The 17,354-nt window shown below is 37.8% G+C and overlaps 1 protein-coding gene across 2 annotated transcripts in view; it reads right to left on the minus strand.

The window, feature by feature from the left end:
- DIAPH3 (diaphanous related formin 3) overlaps positions 1-17,354 on the minus strand; it is a 484,281-nt gene that overhangs the window by 360,656 nt on the left and 106,271 nt on the right. For both annotated transcript variants that reach the window (XM_019796633.2, XM_019796631.2), the window contains one exon: positions 6,282-6,412. In XM_019796633.2, the coding sequence (XP_019652192.2) occupies positions 6,282-6,412 (131 nt within the window). The remainder of the gene's footprint in view (positions 1-6,281; positions 6,413-17,354) is intronic.

Raw genomic sequence — 17,354 nt, forward strand, 5'->3', positions numbered from 1 at the left:
TTAAGTGTGTATAAGTTTTTTTTTTTTTTTTAAAGATTTTATTTATTTATTTGACAGAGAGACAGCCAGTGAGAGAGGGAACACAAGCAGGGGGAGCGGGAGAGGAAGACGCAGGCTCCCAGCGGAGGAGCCTGATGTGGGGCTCGATCCCATAACGCCGGGATCACGCCCTGAGCCGAAGGCAGAAGCCCAACGACTGAGCCACCCAGGCGCCCCAAAGTGTGTATAAGTTAACTTTCTTTTCTAAGATCAGAAAGGGACTATGTCTTCCAAATTAGTAAGTAAGGAAAAAAGTGACATGAGAGATTAAAAAATCTATCCAAAAGAATTTAAGGAAGAAGAGAAAGACTACAGAAAAGGAATAAAGAGCAAAAGGGGGTGTGGAAAGGGAGATGAACATGGTAAAAGAAGCATAAACTAAGCGAAAATTCAGAAGAAATATCAGCTCCAGATTCCAATACTTTTTACAGGGGCTATAAAGACAAAGACTATCAGAATTATTTTAAAAAGCATTTGCATGCTATTTACAATAGCTATGCCTGAAACCTAAGAAAAAATTAAAGGCATAGAATAGTATGAATTGTGATGATATGTGAGTGGTTGCACATATCAACATACAGAAATCTATGAACTAGAGGGAAAAAGCCACCGAAGAATGCATAGGAGATGCCATCACTGACACAAAGTTCGAAACGATAGAACACCAAATAATACATGAATTAATTAGACATATATGGTGAAATGATAACAAAAAGAAGATAAGCCCGAAATTCAAAACAGCGCTAACCACAGCACAGTGGGAGAAGGGGACATAGAACTTAGCAGGGATGCATGGGAGCTTCAAAGTTCCAAGCAGTACTTCTAGCTTAGCCTCATTAGTAGGCAAGTGGGTACTTGTTTTACTCTTATGATGAGGACTTTTTTTATATATTTAACGTTTTATAAAAATAAGATTTTGAATAAGTACTGGTAATTTCAAAATATTGGTCTTGACTTTTTTCTCCAGATCATGTTGATAACGAGGAATATGTTGATCTTGGTGCTTGCCACAACGTTTCTATTTGTCTCTTCACACGTGTGGTCTGTGGCACAAAGTATGTCAATTACAAAATCAAACACAAAGCTGGAGGAAAAGCATAAGTCCAGAAATGGAGAAAAACTAGATTCCAAACAGGACACTGATCAAATGGAGTAATGACCCACAAAGGTTGCTCACTTGCTTTGCAGTAAACATACATGTTACTGCACATTTTTCTGAAGGGTTTTTTTTTTTAATTAGTTATTAACTTTATCAGGCCTAGTTCCATAAACTCCTTAGGAACTTAACAAAAAGAGTTAGCAAGAAAACAGGTCTTGTAAACTTCAAAACGCACACGTTAAACGTAAGTAAAGGGAAATAATGCCTAAGATCACAAAACACCAGACCAGAGAGACTGGATTTTCTGAGACAGAAATCATGCCCTTAACAGCTCCATCAAATTGAGAAAATGAAGATGTATTCTGTAACTAACTTACTATATACATAGATGAGTATGGACTAAAATGCTAGATATCAATCATAATAATGTTAGTGCCTACTCTTTTACGTTTCCACCTCAAAGTGTTCAATAGCTCAAACATAATTGTTGCCTATGTCAAGATCCACTAAAAGTTATAATGGACAATTTGAAGAAGTTGGTCTTTTCTTGTGTTCCAAAAGTAAAGCAACTATGTCTTTTAGCTTAGAACTGTCACCAAGAATATTGAATAATCAATAAAACTTCAAAACAGAAGAATTTTGTGATCTTCAAATCAACTCCTCATAAAAGGTGGCAAATAACATGGTATTTAATGCACTGGTTTTCATATAATTCACTGTCTGGATGGTAAAATGTTGACGTGGCTCATAATTGGTAGGCAGAGTTTCAGAAGCAGATAGATGGCTCTAAAAAGTATTGCCTATCTGGGTGGAGGTGAGGTAGAGGGAGGTTTCCTTCTTGTTCCTTCATTTTTGATTTAAATAAAGCCCAATCCCAAACCAGCATTGGAGAACCATCATTAATTAGTTCACGTGTTTCATTCTCAACTCTATTCACAGACTTTGAAGAATTTTAATGCTGATTTACTCAATAATATTACAGGTCCAGCAAGGATCTCAAAAGCTGACAAAAAGTCTACTTGTTTCTCTTGAAACTGAGTCACATAGTGTACATTTAAAAAAATAAGAAAATATGAAAAACTGACTTTAACAATAGCAGACACAAAACTAATGGCCAAGTCCAAAAATTTTGAACATAGGCAGAACTTCAACTTTTACACCTCCAGGTAAGTTGTTCCTCAAATTGGAGCACCACACACAGAGACAGGAGTCTCTTCGCTCTACATCATGTGCCATAATTTCAGAAAAACATCTCCAATAGTGAGATTTCTATCATTTTCAATTAAAAAGGCTTTTATAGGAAACATCCACAGCTTGTGGATTTCTGACAATATATTCTAGAATTGGCCTTTCTTGGAAAAATAATTCCACAATTTTTTTTTAAATAAGGTTCAAGTGAAGGAGACATAAGATTATTTCCCAGTAGTTTAAGAAAAATTCACATATAATTGTATCCACTGGAATATACATGAATTCATACATAAAATCCTTCCACGGTTTTTCTTTTGCTACCATTTTCATCTAATCAAATTATGAAGATAAAGGGAAGGGTCTACTACTAATTAAACTGAAAAGCCATGAATAAATTCATTGCTCAGTGGCTGCCAGATAAACTAAGACATGAGTGCATCTCCCGATCAACCCCAAAACACCCTCCTCTACATTTAAACCCCTAAGAACAGGGCCTGGATCCACTTTGCTATTTATCTAAGCCCCGTGTCTAAGACTGTACTTGGTAAATATCGGGTGCTCAATAATTATTTTTTAAATGAATATATTAAAACAGGTACAGATTAAACTGGAAACCAGAGCTCTTCATGTATGATTATACCTGTCAGATTCCTAATTCAACTTAGTCTCTAACAAGACCAAGGTAAAACTGAAGGAGACTAAAATTAAACTTCATGTTTCAATCAACAGACCTTCACTGAGGACTTCTTACGTGCTGGGCACCGTGCCTGGTAAAGAGAAGTAACTAAGACATATGAAGTCCCAGGCCTCCTGACCACCAGGCTTGCCATCTAAAGAACAGTCTGTTAAAACCCTTCAGAGTGTAGGAATAGAGGGTATATTTCTCAATCTCATAAAAGCCATCTATGAAAAGCCTACTGCAAGCATTATTCAATGGGGAAAAGCTGGAAGCCTTTCCCTTAAGATCAGGAACACGAAAAGGATGCCCACTCTCGCCACTATTATTCAACATAGTACTAGAAGTCCTTGCAACAGCAATCAGAAGACAAAAAGGGATCAAAGGTATCCAAATCGGCAAAGAAGAAGTCAAACTGTCTCTCTTTGCAGATGACATGATACTCTATATGGAAAACCCAAAGGAATCCACTCCCAAACTATTAGAAGTTATAGAACAATTCAGTAAGGTGGCAGGATACAAAATCAATGCCCAGAAATCAGTTGCATTTCTATACACGAATAACGAGACTGAAGAAAGAGAAATTAGGGAATCCATCCCATTTACAATAACACCAAAAACCATACGTTACCTTGGAATTAACTTAACCAGAGACGTAAAGGACCTATATGCTAGAAACTATAGATCACTTTTGAAAGATATTGAGGAAGACATAAAAAGATGGAAAAATATTCCATGCTCATGGATTGGAAGAATTAACATAGTTAAAATGTCCATACTACCCAGAGCAATCTACACTTTCAATGCTATCCCGATCAAAATACCGAGGACATTTTTCAAAGAACTGGAACAAATAGTCCTTAAATTTGTATGGAACCAGAAAAGGCCCNAGGAAACAGTCAAAAAAACTAAGAGACAGCCCACGGAATGGGAGAATATATTTGCAAAGGACACCACAGATAAAGGACTGGTATCCAAGATCTACAAAGAACTTCTCAAACTCAATACACGAGAAACAAATAAACAAATCATAAAATGGGCAGAAGATATGAACAGACACTTTTCCAATGAAGACATACAAATGGCTAACAGACACATGAAAAAATGTTCAAAATCATTAGCCATCAGGGAAATTCAAATCAAAACCACACTGAGATACCACCTTACGCCAGTTAGAATGGCAAAGATAGACAAGGCAAGAAACAACAATTGTTGGAGAGGATGTGGAGAAAGGGGATCCCTCCTACATTGTTGGTGGGAATGCAAGTTGGTACAGCCACTCTGGAAAACAGTGTGGAGGTCCCTTAAAAAGTTAAAAATTGAACTACCCTATGACCCAGCCATTGCACTACTGGGTGTTTACCCCAAAGATACAGACGTAGTAAAGAGAAGGGCCATATGCACCCCAATGTTCATAGCTGCATTGTCCACAATAGCCAAATCATGGAAGGAGCCGAGATGCCCTTCAACAGATGACTGGATTAAGAAGCTGTGGTCCATATATACAATGGAATATTACTCAGCTATCAGAAAGAACGAATTCTCAACATTTGCTGCAACATGGACGGCACTGGAGGAGATAATGCTAAGTGAAATAAGTCAAGCAGAGAAAGACAATTATCATATGATTTCTCTCATCTATGGAACATAAGAACTAGGATGATCGGTAGGGGAAGAAAGGGATAAAGAAAAGGGGGGTAATCAGAAGGGGGAATGAAACATGAGAGACTATGGACTATGAGAAACAAACTGAAGACTTCAGAGGGGAGGGGGGTGGGGGAATGGGATAGTCTGGTGATGGGTAGTAAGGAGGGCACGTATTGCATGGTGCACTGGGTGTTATACGCAACTAATGAAGCATCGAACTTTACATCGCAATCCGGGGATGTACTGTATGGTGATTAACAAAATATAATAAAAAAAATCATTAAAACAAAAAAATAAATAAATAAATTCACCAGAAAAATAAAAAAAATAAAGAACAGTCTGGAAGTGGAGAAATATGGAAAAACAAAGATAAAGTTGAAACATGCTGAAATACACTTTGTTAACTCTTCATACTCCTCCGTTAAACCTCACTCGCTTTCATGTGTCAGCAGGTAGGGTCTTTTTATTTTAAATAGTTGTACTGACAAAGATTTTTTCCTATGTAGCCAAATTTCAGAAGTGTCCAGAAAAGTACTAATCAGAGAGGATATCAAAGAGATTCTATTGTATATTATTAACTTCCATAGTCAGTCATTCTAGCCCTAAAAATATATATTTATATAAATATACATCTAATACAGATATATTCTCATGTAAAAACAAGCACTCATTTATTACACAAAAGCAGCCAAAACTGATCTTAGACCCTTGCAGCTCTGAAATCCTGATTTTATGACTGCTCAGACATTTTTTAACAATTTCTGCTCGAAGTTTTTCAAGAATATCCTGAGCTTAAAAGTCTAAAACCTGATTTATAGAGACACCTGTAGTAGTGTTGCCAGATCCAGGACACCTAGTTAAATTTGGATTTCAGATAAACAACAAAAATTCTTAGTGTTAGTATGTCTGAAATTCAGATTTTACTGGGCATCTTCTATTTTTACTTGCTAAATCTGGCAATATTAACCTATGTGCCCCTATAAATATATTATTTCCAATAAAGGAAAAGTTAATGATATTTCTTTCTGTGTCAAAAAAATTTTTCAGCCAGTATATATATACACTACCAAAATTCAGAGTGAAACTCAGTTTCTGATCAGGATTGTTCTCATTTAAAAAACACCATAAATTTTTTTTTAATTTTTTTTAAGATTTTAGGAGAGAGAGGGAGTATGTGTGTGTGCCTGTGAGTGGGGGGACCAACAGAGGGAGACGGAGAAAGAAAATCTCAAGCAGACTGCCTGCTGAGCACAGAGCCCAACATGGGGCTCAATCTCACAACCCATGAGATCTTAACCCGAGCAGAAATCACAAGTCAGACACTTAACCAACTGAGCCACCCAGGCACCCCTATTTTTTAAAACTTTAAGAAAAAAACATAAGAGTAAGTTTTTGTTTTTACGTCCGTAGGCTATGTATCATTTGGTAATAAATACAAAAAGTACTACCGACACTATATTTCATCATGCATATAAATATTACATATTCATTTTTTACCTTGAGATATCGTTGATGTATACACCACCTATTTACAGGTGCTATGGCTAAAGTATTTAATAAAAATAACAGATTAATGACATCTGTTTAATTTACTAACGTGCCCTGATGATGTTCAGAGAGATGAATTACCTCACAGGATTACTAGTCAAAGACACGCGGAGGGACTCCAGGCACGTGACAAGTCTCTCATCTGCACACCCCATTTTCAGCTCATAGATGAATTCCTGGGGTGAGATCTGTCGCCTACTCTTAAGACTTCCCTGTAAATTAAAGAAAATAAATAAATAAATTTATCTTCATTGAAGTAATATCAATTACATTAATCCCACCTTTCATATTAGCAGCTGCACACGACTACTCTGAGTGGTATTATTTTGAGGAATGATTTCCTTCTGCCCACAAATACAAAGCAGGATCCAGGATATTCACAAAAGATAGGTCTGCAAATTAAAAGGAATTTTTCAAATCCCAAATATCACAGAAAGCAATGATGTATTTATTATAGAAATACCTGAAAATAAAGTCAACTATTTTAGGCCCATGCAAAATAAAAAGCAAACCTCAATACAGGAAAAACCCTATTAAAATTAATATTTTAAGCACCACAAAAAATGGCTGTAAGTCATTAATTGACTCAACTACCATCAAGTGCCCAATTCTAAGCACAGTATACACAGAGATTATCAAAACCTAAGTCTGGAAAGAGAAATGCAAGTAAGGAAATAATTCCTATGGCACTCAGAGGAGGAAGCCCTAACTTGATGGAGCAGATGAGGGAAACCTGAGTAACAGGAGAAGGGAAGTCAGTTAAGGAGACAAAGAATTAGGAACTCCTTCCAGACTCACATGGCACATATATGTACAACCACAAAGAAAACCAAAAGCACTGACAACAGAATGAAGATAGCGGCCCGATCATGGAGGGACAGAGCATCGCTATCCAATTGGATTTTCCAGCACAGCTTCGGAAGGTTCACTCTGGCAGACTGTCAGAGCTGGAGTTCACTCGTTATGCAACACTGAGTGGCTACTATGTGCCAGACACTGTTCCACGTGTTACACAGAGAACAGTAAACAAGGGACAGCAATCCCCAGATGCATGGAGCTTTCTTCCCCATGGAGAAGAAAGCCAGGCAGACAATAAATGAAATAAGCAGTTAAAACTGTTGCTTTGTGGCCAGTAAAAAGCGCTCCAGAGAAACATAAAAGCAGAGAAGAATAAGAAGCCCAGGAGGTGGTTGGCAATTTCAAACAGGGTGCCTACAGAAAGACTCACAGAAGAGTCTGAAGGCCTCAAAATTGAACATTAAAACAAAGGTCTGAAGGAGAGAGAAGCAAGCATACTGATAACTGAAAAGTTGTGATGGAAGGGATTGTCCCCTCACAGGCCACCAAAAGAACTCTGACTTTTACTCTCAGATCAGGAGCATCAGAAGACCTGGTAAGACGACACTAAGATAGTCCAGATGGAAAATGATGAGCACGATGAACAAACCATGACGTCCAGAACCGTATCCATGTCAATCGCAGATTGTACACCCAAAGGCAAGGAATCATACATGTTCAAAAGCAGGTTAGTGGGGATGGCAGGAAATCAGATGCACTTTTTTTCATTTCTTTCTTATTATTAATTTGCCATAATAATGTGCAAGGAAACATTCCCAATAATGCAAAACAAACTAGCACTGGAAAGACTGATGGTTTTCATCAAGAGCAAAGTGGTCATTTACTAAAGAAAAATTAATGAGCAAAATCTCAGAATAAAGAAAATAAAGTGGAAAGGGGAAATGAAATGGTAAGAATGGTGAAAATAAACATTTTAAAAATCAGTGACTATGTTATGTATCATTAATGAGAATGCATCTAACTTTTACAGACATAGCATTTATCAGTATCTTTTTCTGCTTTAAATTACTAAAGTATTGCCTGTTCAACACAGAAAATTTGGAAAACAGAAAAGCAACGGGAAAAAAGTGCTTCAAAATGACTTAATTTGATATTTCTCCTTTAAGTGTCTTCTTTCTCATATAAGAATATGTACATAATATTCCATATATATACACAAACACCTGTACTTTACTTTCAAAAATATTATAGCATACATATTGTTCAGTAGGCTACTTTTATTTTTAGTCATGTTTCATGAACATATCCCAGTATCTTAAATGAAATTGTTTTTCCTGCCTACAGACTATTAACATACCTAATTACCTACCTTAGACCCATAACATTGGGCATGTAGGTTGCCTAGCACAATTTCTTGGTATTAAATTTTCAAGTTCCCTGTGCATATTGTCGGGCCAATATTTTTAATCCAAATATATACAAACAGAAGTTAAACCAGATGACCTTTTTGTAGTACTTGGTATTTGTAGTACTTGAGTCAGTACTCTGAATTTATCATTGAAACAATTATGATGGGGGTGTTCAAAATAAGCCAAAACTGAACAGATTAACTGGTTCCCTTCAACAATATATGGGTAAGACCGGATAGTCAATATTTTAAAAATATAAGAATAAAAAGTAGTAAATGCATTTGAATAAAAGTTTAAAAAAAAAAGCAGTCACCTGCCCTACCACTTAACCGTATCTTTCAGAGGCAATCATTTTCATACCCTTAACTGTTTCTTCTGATAGCTACTTAATATGTCTAAATAACATGATTACGCTGATCTCTTTAAACTTGCAGGTTTAATATTACCTTTGACTTCTATTATGAAAGATAATGATTTAGTTATCTTACAACATTGGAATTTGTCCTCTTCCACCATCTGACTGCAGTTAAAGGTAAACTCAATTGAGCCAAAAGAGGTCCCCATGAAACAGAAGCTCTATGAGATCCAGAGATTTTTGGATAACTGAACTTCATAATTCTTTAGTTCATTTCATGACATAAAATAGAACATCATATACCCCCATTCATAAAGTCTTCCAGCTCCTATAATTCCCAAACCAACACACTGGTCTCCCTAAAAGTGGGAACACGAAAAGCATGTTGGCTCTTACCATCCCTATTCAGTGTTAAACTGGAGGGATTAGCTAGTGTGGTAAGACAACAACAATAGATTAGAAAAGAAGCAGTAAAACTGTCTATTTGCAAATGAAATTGTCTACATGAATTTAGCAAGATGACAGAATAAAACTCAACCTCTAATTTTTTTTTTTACTTCTCAAATACTACTCACAGTCGGGAAATAAAATTTTATTATTTATCATTTTTAATAGCATCAAAAGAGCCCTCACAAAATAATCAGGAAAATTTTTAACAAAAGAAGAAAATACTTATATTCTAAGAAGGATAAAACATCGTGAGGAGGTATTAAAGGTGGCCTAAATAAATGATGTTATGCCAGGTTCATGGATCAGAAGACTCGATATTATTAAGACATTGTTAAGAAATATATTTTCTAAAGAACAATGTATATATTCAATATAATCACATTGAAATCCCAACAAGTTTTGCAGAAATTGAGAAGTAGCTTCTAAAATTTATATGAAAAGAAATAAAATTTATATGGATGCAGGAAACCTAAAATAGAATAATTTAAAAGAATAAAGTTGGGGGATTTCATCTAATTTCAAGATTTACTATAAAGCTACTGTAATCAAGTTTGAATAGTATCAACAGAACAGAGTCCAGAAATACATATGCACCTTTGTGGTCAACGACTTTCAACAACGGTATTAATGTCATTCAAAGGAGCAAGAAGAATCTTCTCAACAAATGGTATTGGAACAACTGGACATACAAATGAGAGAAAGTGAACCTAGACCTTAGATCTAAATGTACAAGCTAAAATTTAATGTCTACAAGAAAAGAAATGAAAATCTTCACTACCTTCGGGAAGGCAAAGATTTCTAAGGACAAAAGGCACTAACTATAAAATTGATAAATTAGACTTCATCATAATTTAAACCTTCCATTTTGCAAACAACTCTTAAGATAGTTTCATGAAGACCATGAAAAGTAAGCCACAGATTAGGAGAAAAATATCTGCAATACAAGCCAAGAAGTGTGCAGACTGAGACTTTACCCTACATAACAGAACAAGCTACAGGAGCCTCTTACTGGTGCATGAGTGCTGGCAGAAAACATACGAGTCCTCAGTTAGAGACAAAGGATTTTATTATGCCTCTACTGGTCCCCAACCCACCAAGTCCCACAGGGGCATCACAGGGCTCCCTGATGAATGCCTGTACATGCAGTGGATTGCAATATAGGACACTATGCTTGGGGGACTCACCAATTGTATACTGAATAATAACAAGTCTGGTCATTGTCTACAGGGAGACCTAACCATCTCTCAAGGCAGCTCATTGCAAACGCAACGCTGAGAAATGGTTTGGGCAGGCCTTTCCTTCTTGGTGTAATCAGAATAAATACACAGGGATACTCAAGGCCCATGGCAGACTGCCTCTCCCAACAATAAATGTAGTTCATACAGATTTGTATTTGGAACATTTAATGAAGTCCTACAACTCAGTAGAAATAAAACAGCCCAATTAAAAAATGATCAAAAGACTTCACCAAAGAAGATATATGAATGGCCAGTAATCACAAGAAATGACGTGCAAGACCATTTGTCACCAGGGAAATGCCATTTAAAACCAGAAAGGAAAAAAACTACAAATGGGAAATCACTACACACTCCCTAGAGTGGGGAGGATGTGAAGTACCTAAAGCTCACCTACTCTACTGGTGGAAACATAAAACGGTATCGCCACTTTGACCAAAGTTTGGCAGTTTCCTTTAAATATACACAGAACAGCAGACTCAGCAAACGCATGGCTAGGGGTTAAGCAGGAGGAAAACCAGAACAACAATAACAGAAACATTCATACAATGTTCAGAGCAGCTTCAGTCATAAGAATCAAAGTCTGGGAATGACCAAGGCACTCATCAAGTTGTGGCATATCTATACAACAGAATACTAAGCAACAATTAAAAATCCACTGATAATGCAACCAGACAGATGAATTAAAAAACAAAAACAAAAAAACAAAACAAAACAAAAACTGCTGAGTTAAATCAAGCAAGAAAAAGTACATAATATACGGTTGCATTTATATGAAAGACCAAGGCCGACCTGTCGATCTTTTTTCCAGTGACATTCTCTGGTTCAAGGCAGAGAAGCAAATCTGTAAACAGTTTTAATTGTGTTTGGGTGGAAATGGGGGTAAAGACACACAATATTTTAAATGGGGGCAGTAAGTAGATTTTACCAATCAAAACGGGAAAGCCAGAATAATCTCACTGGCTAAAAATAATTCTTTATTTCAACCATAGTTGTTTCCAGTTTGAGCAATTTATCATCTAAAAACTTCCGCATTTTTACCTCAGATTCCTTCCTCTTAAAACCCTCCCCCTCTCACCCAAACCCTCACCATCACTACTGAATCCTGGCACAGGCCTACACATCAGATCTGGGCTTAGACTAACTTCCCAGGACAGGCCTTTAGTGAGCAAAAAAGGGGAGTTCCCCATCTATGGATTCATTGTTCTTAATGCTCACCGCTCTATTAAAATAATTTTAACTACCATTTATTATGTGAAGGATATTTTGAGCATCTACTCTTTCCAGACATTGTCTACATGATGTAGACACAGTGCAGATACACTGTCTACATGAAGTCCACGTCAAAGATAACTCCTATCTAGGTCTTTGGCCCAAGCAAAAATGTGATGCATTCTGCTAAAATGGGGAAGATGTAAGAAGCAAAGTAAGTGGTAGGGGAAGGAGATATTTGAGAGTCCCAAGTCTGAGCAAATTACATTTCCCTAAGAAAATAACATTTGAGGGGCATCTGGGTGGCTCGGTCAGTTAAGCGTCCAACTATTGATTTTGGCTTAGGTCATGATCTCAGGGTCATGGGATAGAGCCCCATGTCAGGCTCTGCACTAAATGGGGAGTCAGCTTGAAATTCTCACTCTCCCTCTTCTCCTCTCCCTCTTCATGCAGTCTCTCACTCTCAAATAAATCAAGGAAGGAAGGGAGAGAGGGAAAGAGAGAGCGAGAGGAAGGGGGAAGGAAGGGAGGAAAAGAAGGAGGGGGGGAGAGAGGAAGGGAGGAAGGAAGCATTTGAGCAGAGACCAGAATGAAGAAGAGGGGGGAGACATGGGAAATCTGCAAGAAGGGTGTTTCAAGCCAAGGGAAAAGGCAGGAAAGAACTGGGTAGATTCAAAGGATAGTAAAAGACACCTCAAAATGCCAGGGAACATGACAAAGAGTTGGAGAGCACAAGGAGAGACACAATAAGCTGGTGTCTGGTCCCAGACGCAGGGGACGGACAAACTGCAGCCTGAGTGTCAAATGTTTTTATAGGACTCTCAAGCTAAGAGTGTTTCTAACATTTTTAAAAACTTGTAAAAAGGAAGAGGAGGAAGAGGAAACACGGGCACTAGCACAGGTAACTGGAACCCTGGGTGACTTACAAAGCCTGAAATGTTTAACTGTCTGGCCATTTCACACAAAAGTCACTGGTCCCTGATGGGGTCTTACAAACCATGGTGAGGGCTTTTGGTTTTATTCTGAGTGGACGGAAAACTACCGGAAGACACACAGTCAATAAATTTTAAGATCTATTAAAATCAAACACTTTTAAAAGATTATTCTAGCTACTGTGTGGCAACAGACTGTGAGTAGCAAAATGTGAAACAAGATGACCACTTGGAAGACTAGCATTCTGGGGCACCTGGGTGGCTCAGTCGTTAAGTGTCTGTCTTTGGCTCAGGTCATGATTTCAGGGTCCTGGGATCGAGCCCCGCGTGGGGCTCCCCACTCGGCAGGAAGCCTGCTTCTCCCTCTCCCACTCCCCCTGCTTGTGTTCCCCCTCTAGCTGCCTCTCTCTCCATCAAATAAATAAATAAGATCTTAAAAAAAAAAAAGCGGCTAGCATTCTGTCTGGTCAAGAGTTGACAGTAGCCTGGTATAAGGAGCTAGTGATGGAAAGCATGAGATCGGCTCAATATGAAGTTAGATCAAACAAGACAGCTGAGAGTCTGGAGGTGAGGTGTGAAAGAAGTTAAATTCAAAGATGATTCCAAAGTTTTTGGTCCTAACAACTAAGTGAGCAGTGCTGCCATCTACTGCTCATTGAGACCCTATCAAAGGCAGCATGAATTCTAGATTGGGGATAAATCTGGTCAGAAGGTCAAGGGGAAAGCAAGAAGAATGGACAACTCCTTTGAGTAGATTTCCCATAAAGGAGAGCAAAGAACGGGGGCAGCAGCTGGAGGGGAACCTATAGTGGGAATTTTGCGGGGCGGGGGGGTTGGAACCATACCACGTTTGCATGCTGAGGGGAATAACCAAGCAGGAAGAAAGAAACTGATAATGCATAAGGTAGGTACAGATGCAGGAAAAGAAATAAGGACACAAAAAAACTCAAGCAGATGACACATGATGTGGCCTATGATATGAGAGGAAGGGTTGATCTTATAGTCACTAGTAAAGTCTATCAGTGTAAGACGAGCCAAAGCAAAGTGGAAGGGAAAAGATTCAGGCAGACTGTTAGATCTGGTGATCAGGAAGTGAAGTGTGAAAGTTCTATTCTGATTGCTTCGACCTTTTTGGGGATAGATACAGCAATATAATCAGCTAAGAGTGAGGACACAGAGTTGGAGGTAGAAGGAAAGGTATGAAATCTTTTTCAGAAAGTCACGAAGTGCCCTGGCAAGGACCCTGTGGTAGGGTTCCTGGCTCACCTGTCAACTGTGGTCATTCAGAAAACACTAGTCAGTGTGGCCACCTGCTTCCTTCCAGATGCATGCTGTGCAGATGTGCAAAGGAGGTAGGAAGTTGAGTTTAACCAAGGGCAGAGTCTATATGGACCGAGAGGCAAATACACAGATTGTTACTCAAGGTAACAATGGAGTATGTGTCTAAGGTCAATAAAAAAAAAGAAGGGTGTGGCAGTTAGAAGGCAATGGACACAAATAAATGGTAGAGTCAATGGATCAGCAGTTCTAAAAGCGTTATGGAACTCTCACAGTGGGAATAGTAAGTGAGCAGAAAGATTGCTAATGCTCAGCGAAGTTTATAAACCATATTTATAGGTGGTATCTTAACTCAAGGAAATGAGTGGTTGAGATTGGGTAGAGAAACAAAGACTGTTGGAACTGAGAAAGTCGAGGAAATGAGAGGATGGAATGCTGGATGGATCCTCTGGGTGAATGCTGACATCAATAAGGACGAGGGCAGCGGTGGTAGCAGGAAGAAAAGCAAAGGCTAGGGAGCCATATGAATAAGAAGGGAGCTATGACCAAGGAGTCTGTCAGTCCGCGCTAGCACCTCTCTGTGGGAGGCCTTCTGCACAAGAACACACCTACCAGGACAGCATCGGCTGCGGCCTTATTCATAACTGTGCCATCGGTCCCTCGTAACATGCCTGGCATTCAGGGATATGAATGAGACTGTAATAAAACCAAAGGCATACATAGACTAAGGATTAAAACAAGAAAGGAGAGGAAGATAAGTCACCAGGAAGAATTTCTGAAAGAATACTCATCCAGAAAGGGAGATCTCAAATTAAAGACATAGGAAATAGACCAGATAATTGGGTGATCAGGTTTCATAGGATTTCCCCTTTTATTAGAGTACTATCAACATACATGTACATAAGAGATGAAACTGTGGGCAGAAATAGGATACATGAATAATCAGAAATATTCCTTTTGGGGCGCCTGGGTGGCACAGCGGTTAAGCATCTGCCTTCGGCTCAGGGCGTGATCCCGGCATTATGGGATCGAGCCCCACATCAGGCTCCTCCGCTATGAGCCTGCTTCTTCCTCTCCCACTCCCCCTGCTTGTGTTTCCTCTCTCGCTGGCTGTCTCTATCTCTGTCAAATAAATAAATAAAATCTTTAAAAAAAAAAAAAGAAAAGAAAAGAAATATTCCTTTTAAGCAGAGCTCTTCTTGTGTTTCTTTCATTTTACAGAACTTCAAAGGAAGCAGGAAGTAGGGGGAGAGAGGAAGGACACTCACGTCTGCCGATCTCTGATTCCATTAGCCATGAAGATGAAAATACTTACAAAGCTTTATCCCCTGTGGTATCAAAACACATTAGTGAGATAAGGATGTCTGCCTGACATCACAAAAATTAGAAGGATATTTATCCAACATAATTTTTAAATCTTTTTTAATCCCTCCGTAAATTTTATTCTGAAATACCAAATGCAGGATAGAAAGAAAAGTACATAATGTTCCCCTTGTCAGATTCCTTATTAAATATATTCTAAGGTACAGAAAGTATTAAGGTATAAAATATAATACATACTTTCACCACTTACTTGCTTCACCATTCCTGTATTTCTAAAACCAAAAATTCTTTCTTTTTCTAGGTACTATTCAAGGTGATGGTAGTCATTTCTGTACCAGAGTCCATGCCTGCATTTCATCTCAGTTTAGGTATCAGACATCTTCAGTAAGTTTCTCCATTATTCTATCTCATTTACTTGTTTGCAGAATTTGAAATACCTTTTCTATGATAATTTAAAAACACATTCCATTTCCAGTTACCAGTAGAAAGTATTAAGAGCTTCCATTTTTCAAATAATTGAATGATTCCTACACAAGTATGGAGAATCCACCTTTTAATGGTGACCTAATTTTAAAAATAGTCAAAGGAGCTATCTCTAGAAAGTCTGCATGCTCTGCAGGAAGAGAACACCCCCTAATGTATATCTGGGTGAGGACAATGACCTTTTAGCCCCTAGTAGAATGTCTAACACATGACAGTTGCTTTAAGTAAGTTTGCCTACATTATCTGATATATCACAGAAGTTAGAAATTATATTCTTACACACAACTCCAATCATTAAAACTATTACTAAACTCATTAAATCATACCTTATTCCTCCCAGAATGTAGCCTGCACCCAAATTCCCCGTACTACCTCCTCAACAACAGGTAATGGTCGCTTACACCTAAACCCATGAGGAGAAATCGGCATGTTTTAACATGACCCAAAATATATACCCTCTAGCAGTTAAAAACTTAAAATTTGGGGGGACTGTAAGAAAGCACTGAAACCTTAACTGATTTTTATATGTGGTTACTAGACTCAAGATCCCTCTCCCCAACACTCACTTTGTAATTTTTAGCAGTAAACTGCAAAGAACAAAAAATTCCCATCAATGTAAGGCCACAGGAGTCAAAGAGCCTAAGTTCCCATAGTGACAAGAGAGAAAGAGAAAAAGAGAGAGTGTGCGTGTGCGTGCCTGCTTCTATCTATATGTCAGGAAGTCTAAGTTAACTGCCTCAGTTTCTTTTTAGCATTGTAACTGCTGTATTCTTGGTACCTAATTCCAGTGATGAGACTAGTGAAGACAAATAAGATAATATGAAATGTGGAAACTATTTAAAGAAATAGTTTGCATTGATAATGACAGTATTTTAAGAAAACTGCAGAGTCAGCACTGTGCAAAACAAGGGTAAGCACAGTTGCTGCCAAGTGGGTAATTATAATCTAAATTACTATCATGTATATTGCTATTAAAATGCATTGCAACAATTTCCTTGCATTTTTCAAATGATTTCTAGCATCTCTCATGTCACTGATCAACAGAAACACTAAGCTGTCATTGCTGTATGAATTACTTGTTTTCAGAACATTTAAAACCCCAACAGATCTCCAGCACCAATAAAATCTGTTATTCAGAGATGGTATTATGCAAACTCATAGTAGAAACTATGAGCAATGAAGAGTACTGCAGAAAGGGGTGTTCACCACCAACAAAAAAGAAGGTTAGCAAGAGTTCCTTTTAGGAGTTATTTTTTTTTTCCATAAACATTTAATGAGCACCATTATGTACCAAGAACTCTGCCTATAATTTTAGAGGCTGCTTTTAGCATACATTAAAAATAGCATACGTTAAAAGTTTAGAATTATCAAGTACATTTTACAAAGGAACGTGATAAGAAAAATCTGCAGCTCTCCTCCTTTCAATTTCTAAAATAGCTCTACAGAAAAAAAAGATTGATCCAACGCTAATTTTAGCCACTCAGAAATTAACTTGAAGTAATAGAAGAAATTCAACACATTACATTCCTCTTATTATCCATCAATACCTAACTAGCATCGACATCCCTTCTATTCACAGGAAAGCTTTCTCACATTAGCCCATTGCCTTCAATATCACACTTGAATTTTTAGACTATTATGTGTATTTAAAGAAGTGTTCCTTCAACTGCTGAATGCAA

The sequence above is a fragment of the Ailuropoda melanoleuca genome, chromosome 7 (assembly GCF_002007445.2).
Source record: "Ailuropoda melanoleuca isolate Jingjing chromosome 7, ASM200744v2, whole genome shotgun sequence".
Classification (NCBI taxonomy): Eukaryota; Metazoa; Chordata; class Mammalia; order Carnivora; family Ursidae; genus Ailuropoda; species Ailuropoda melanoleuca.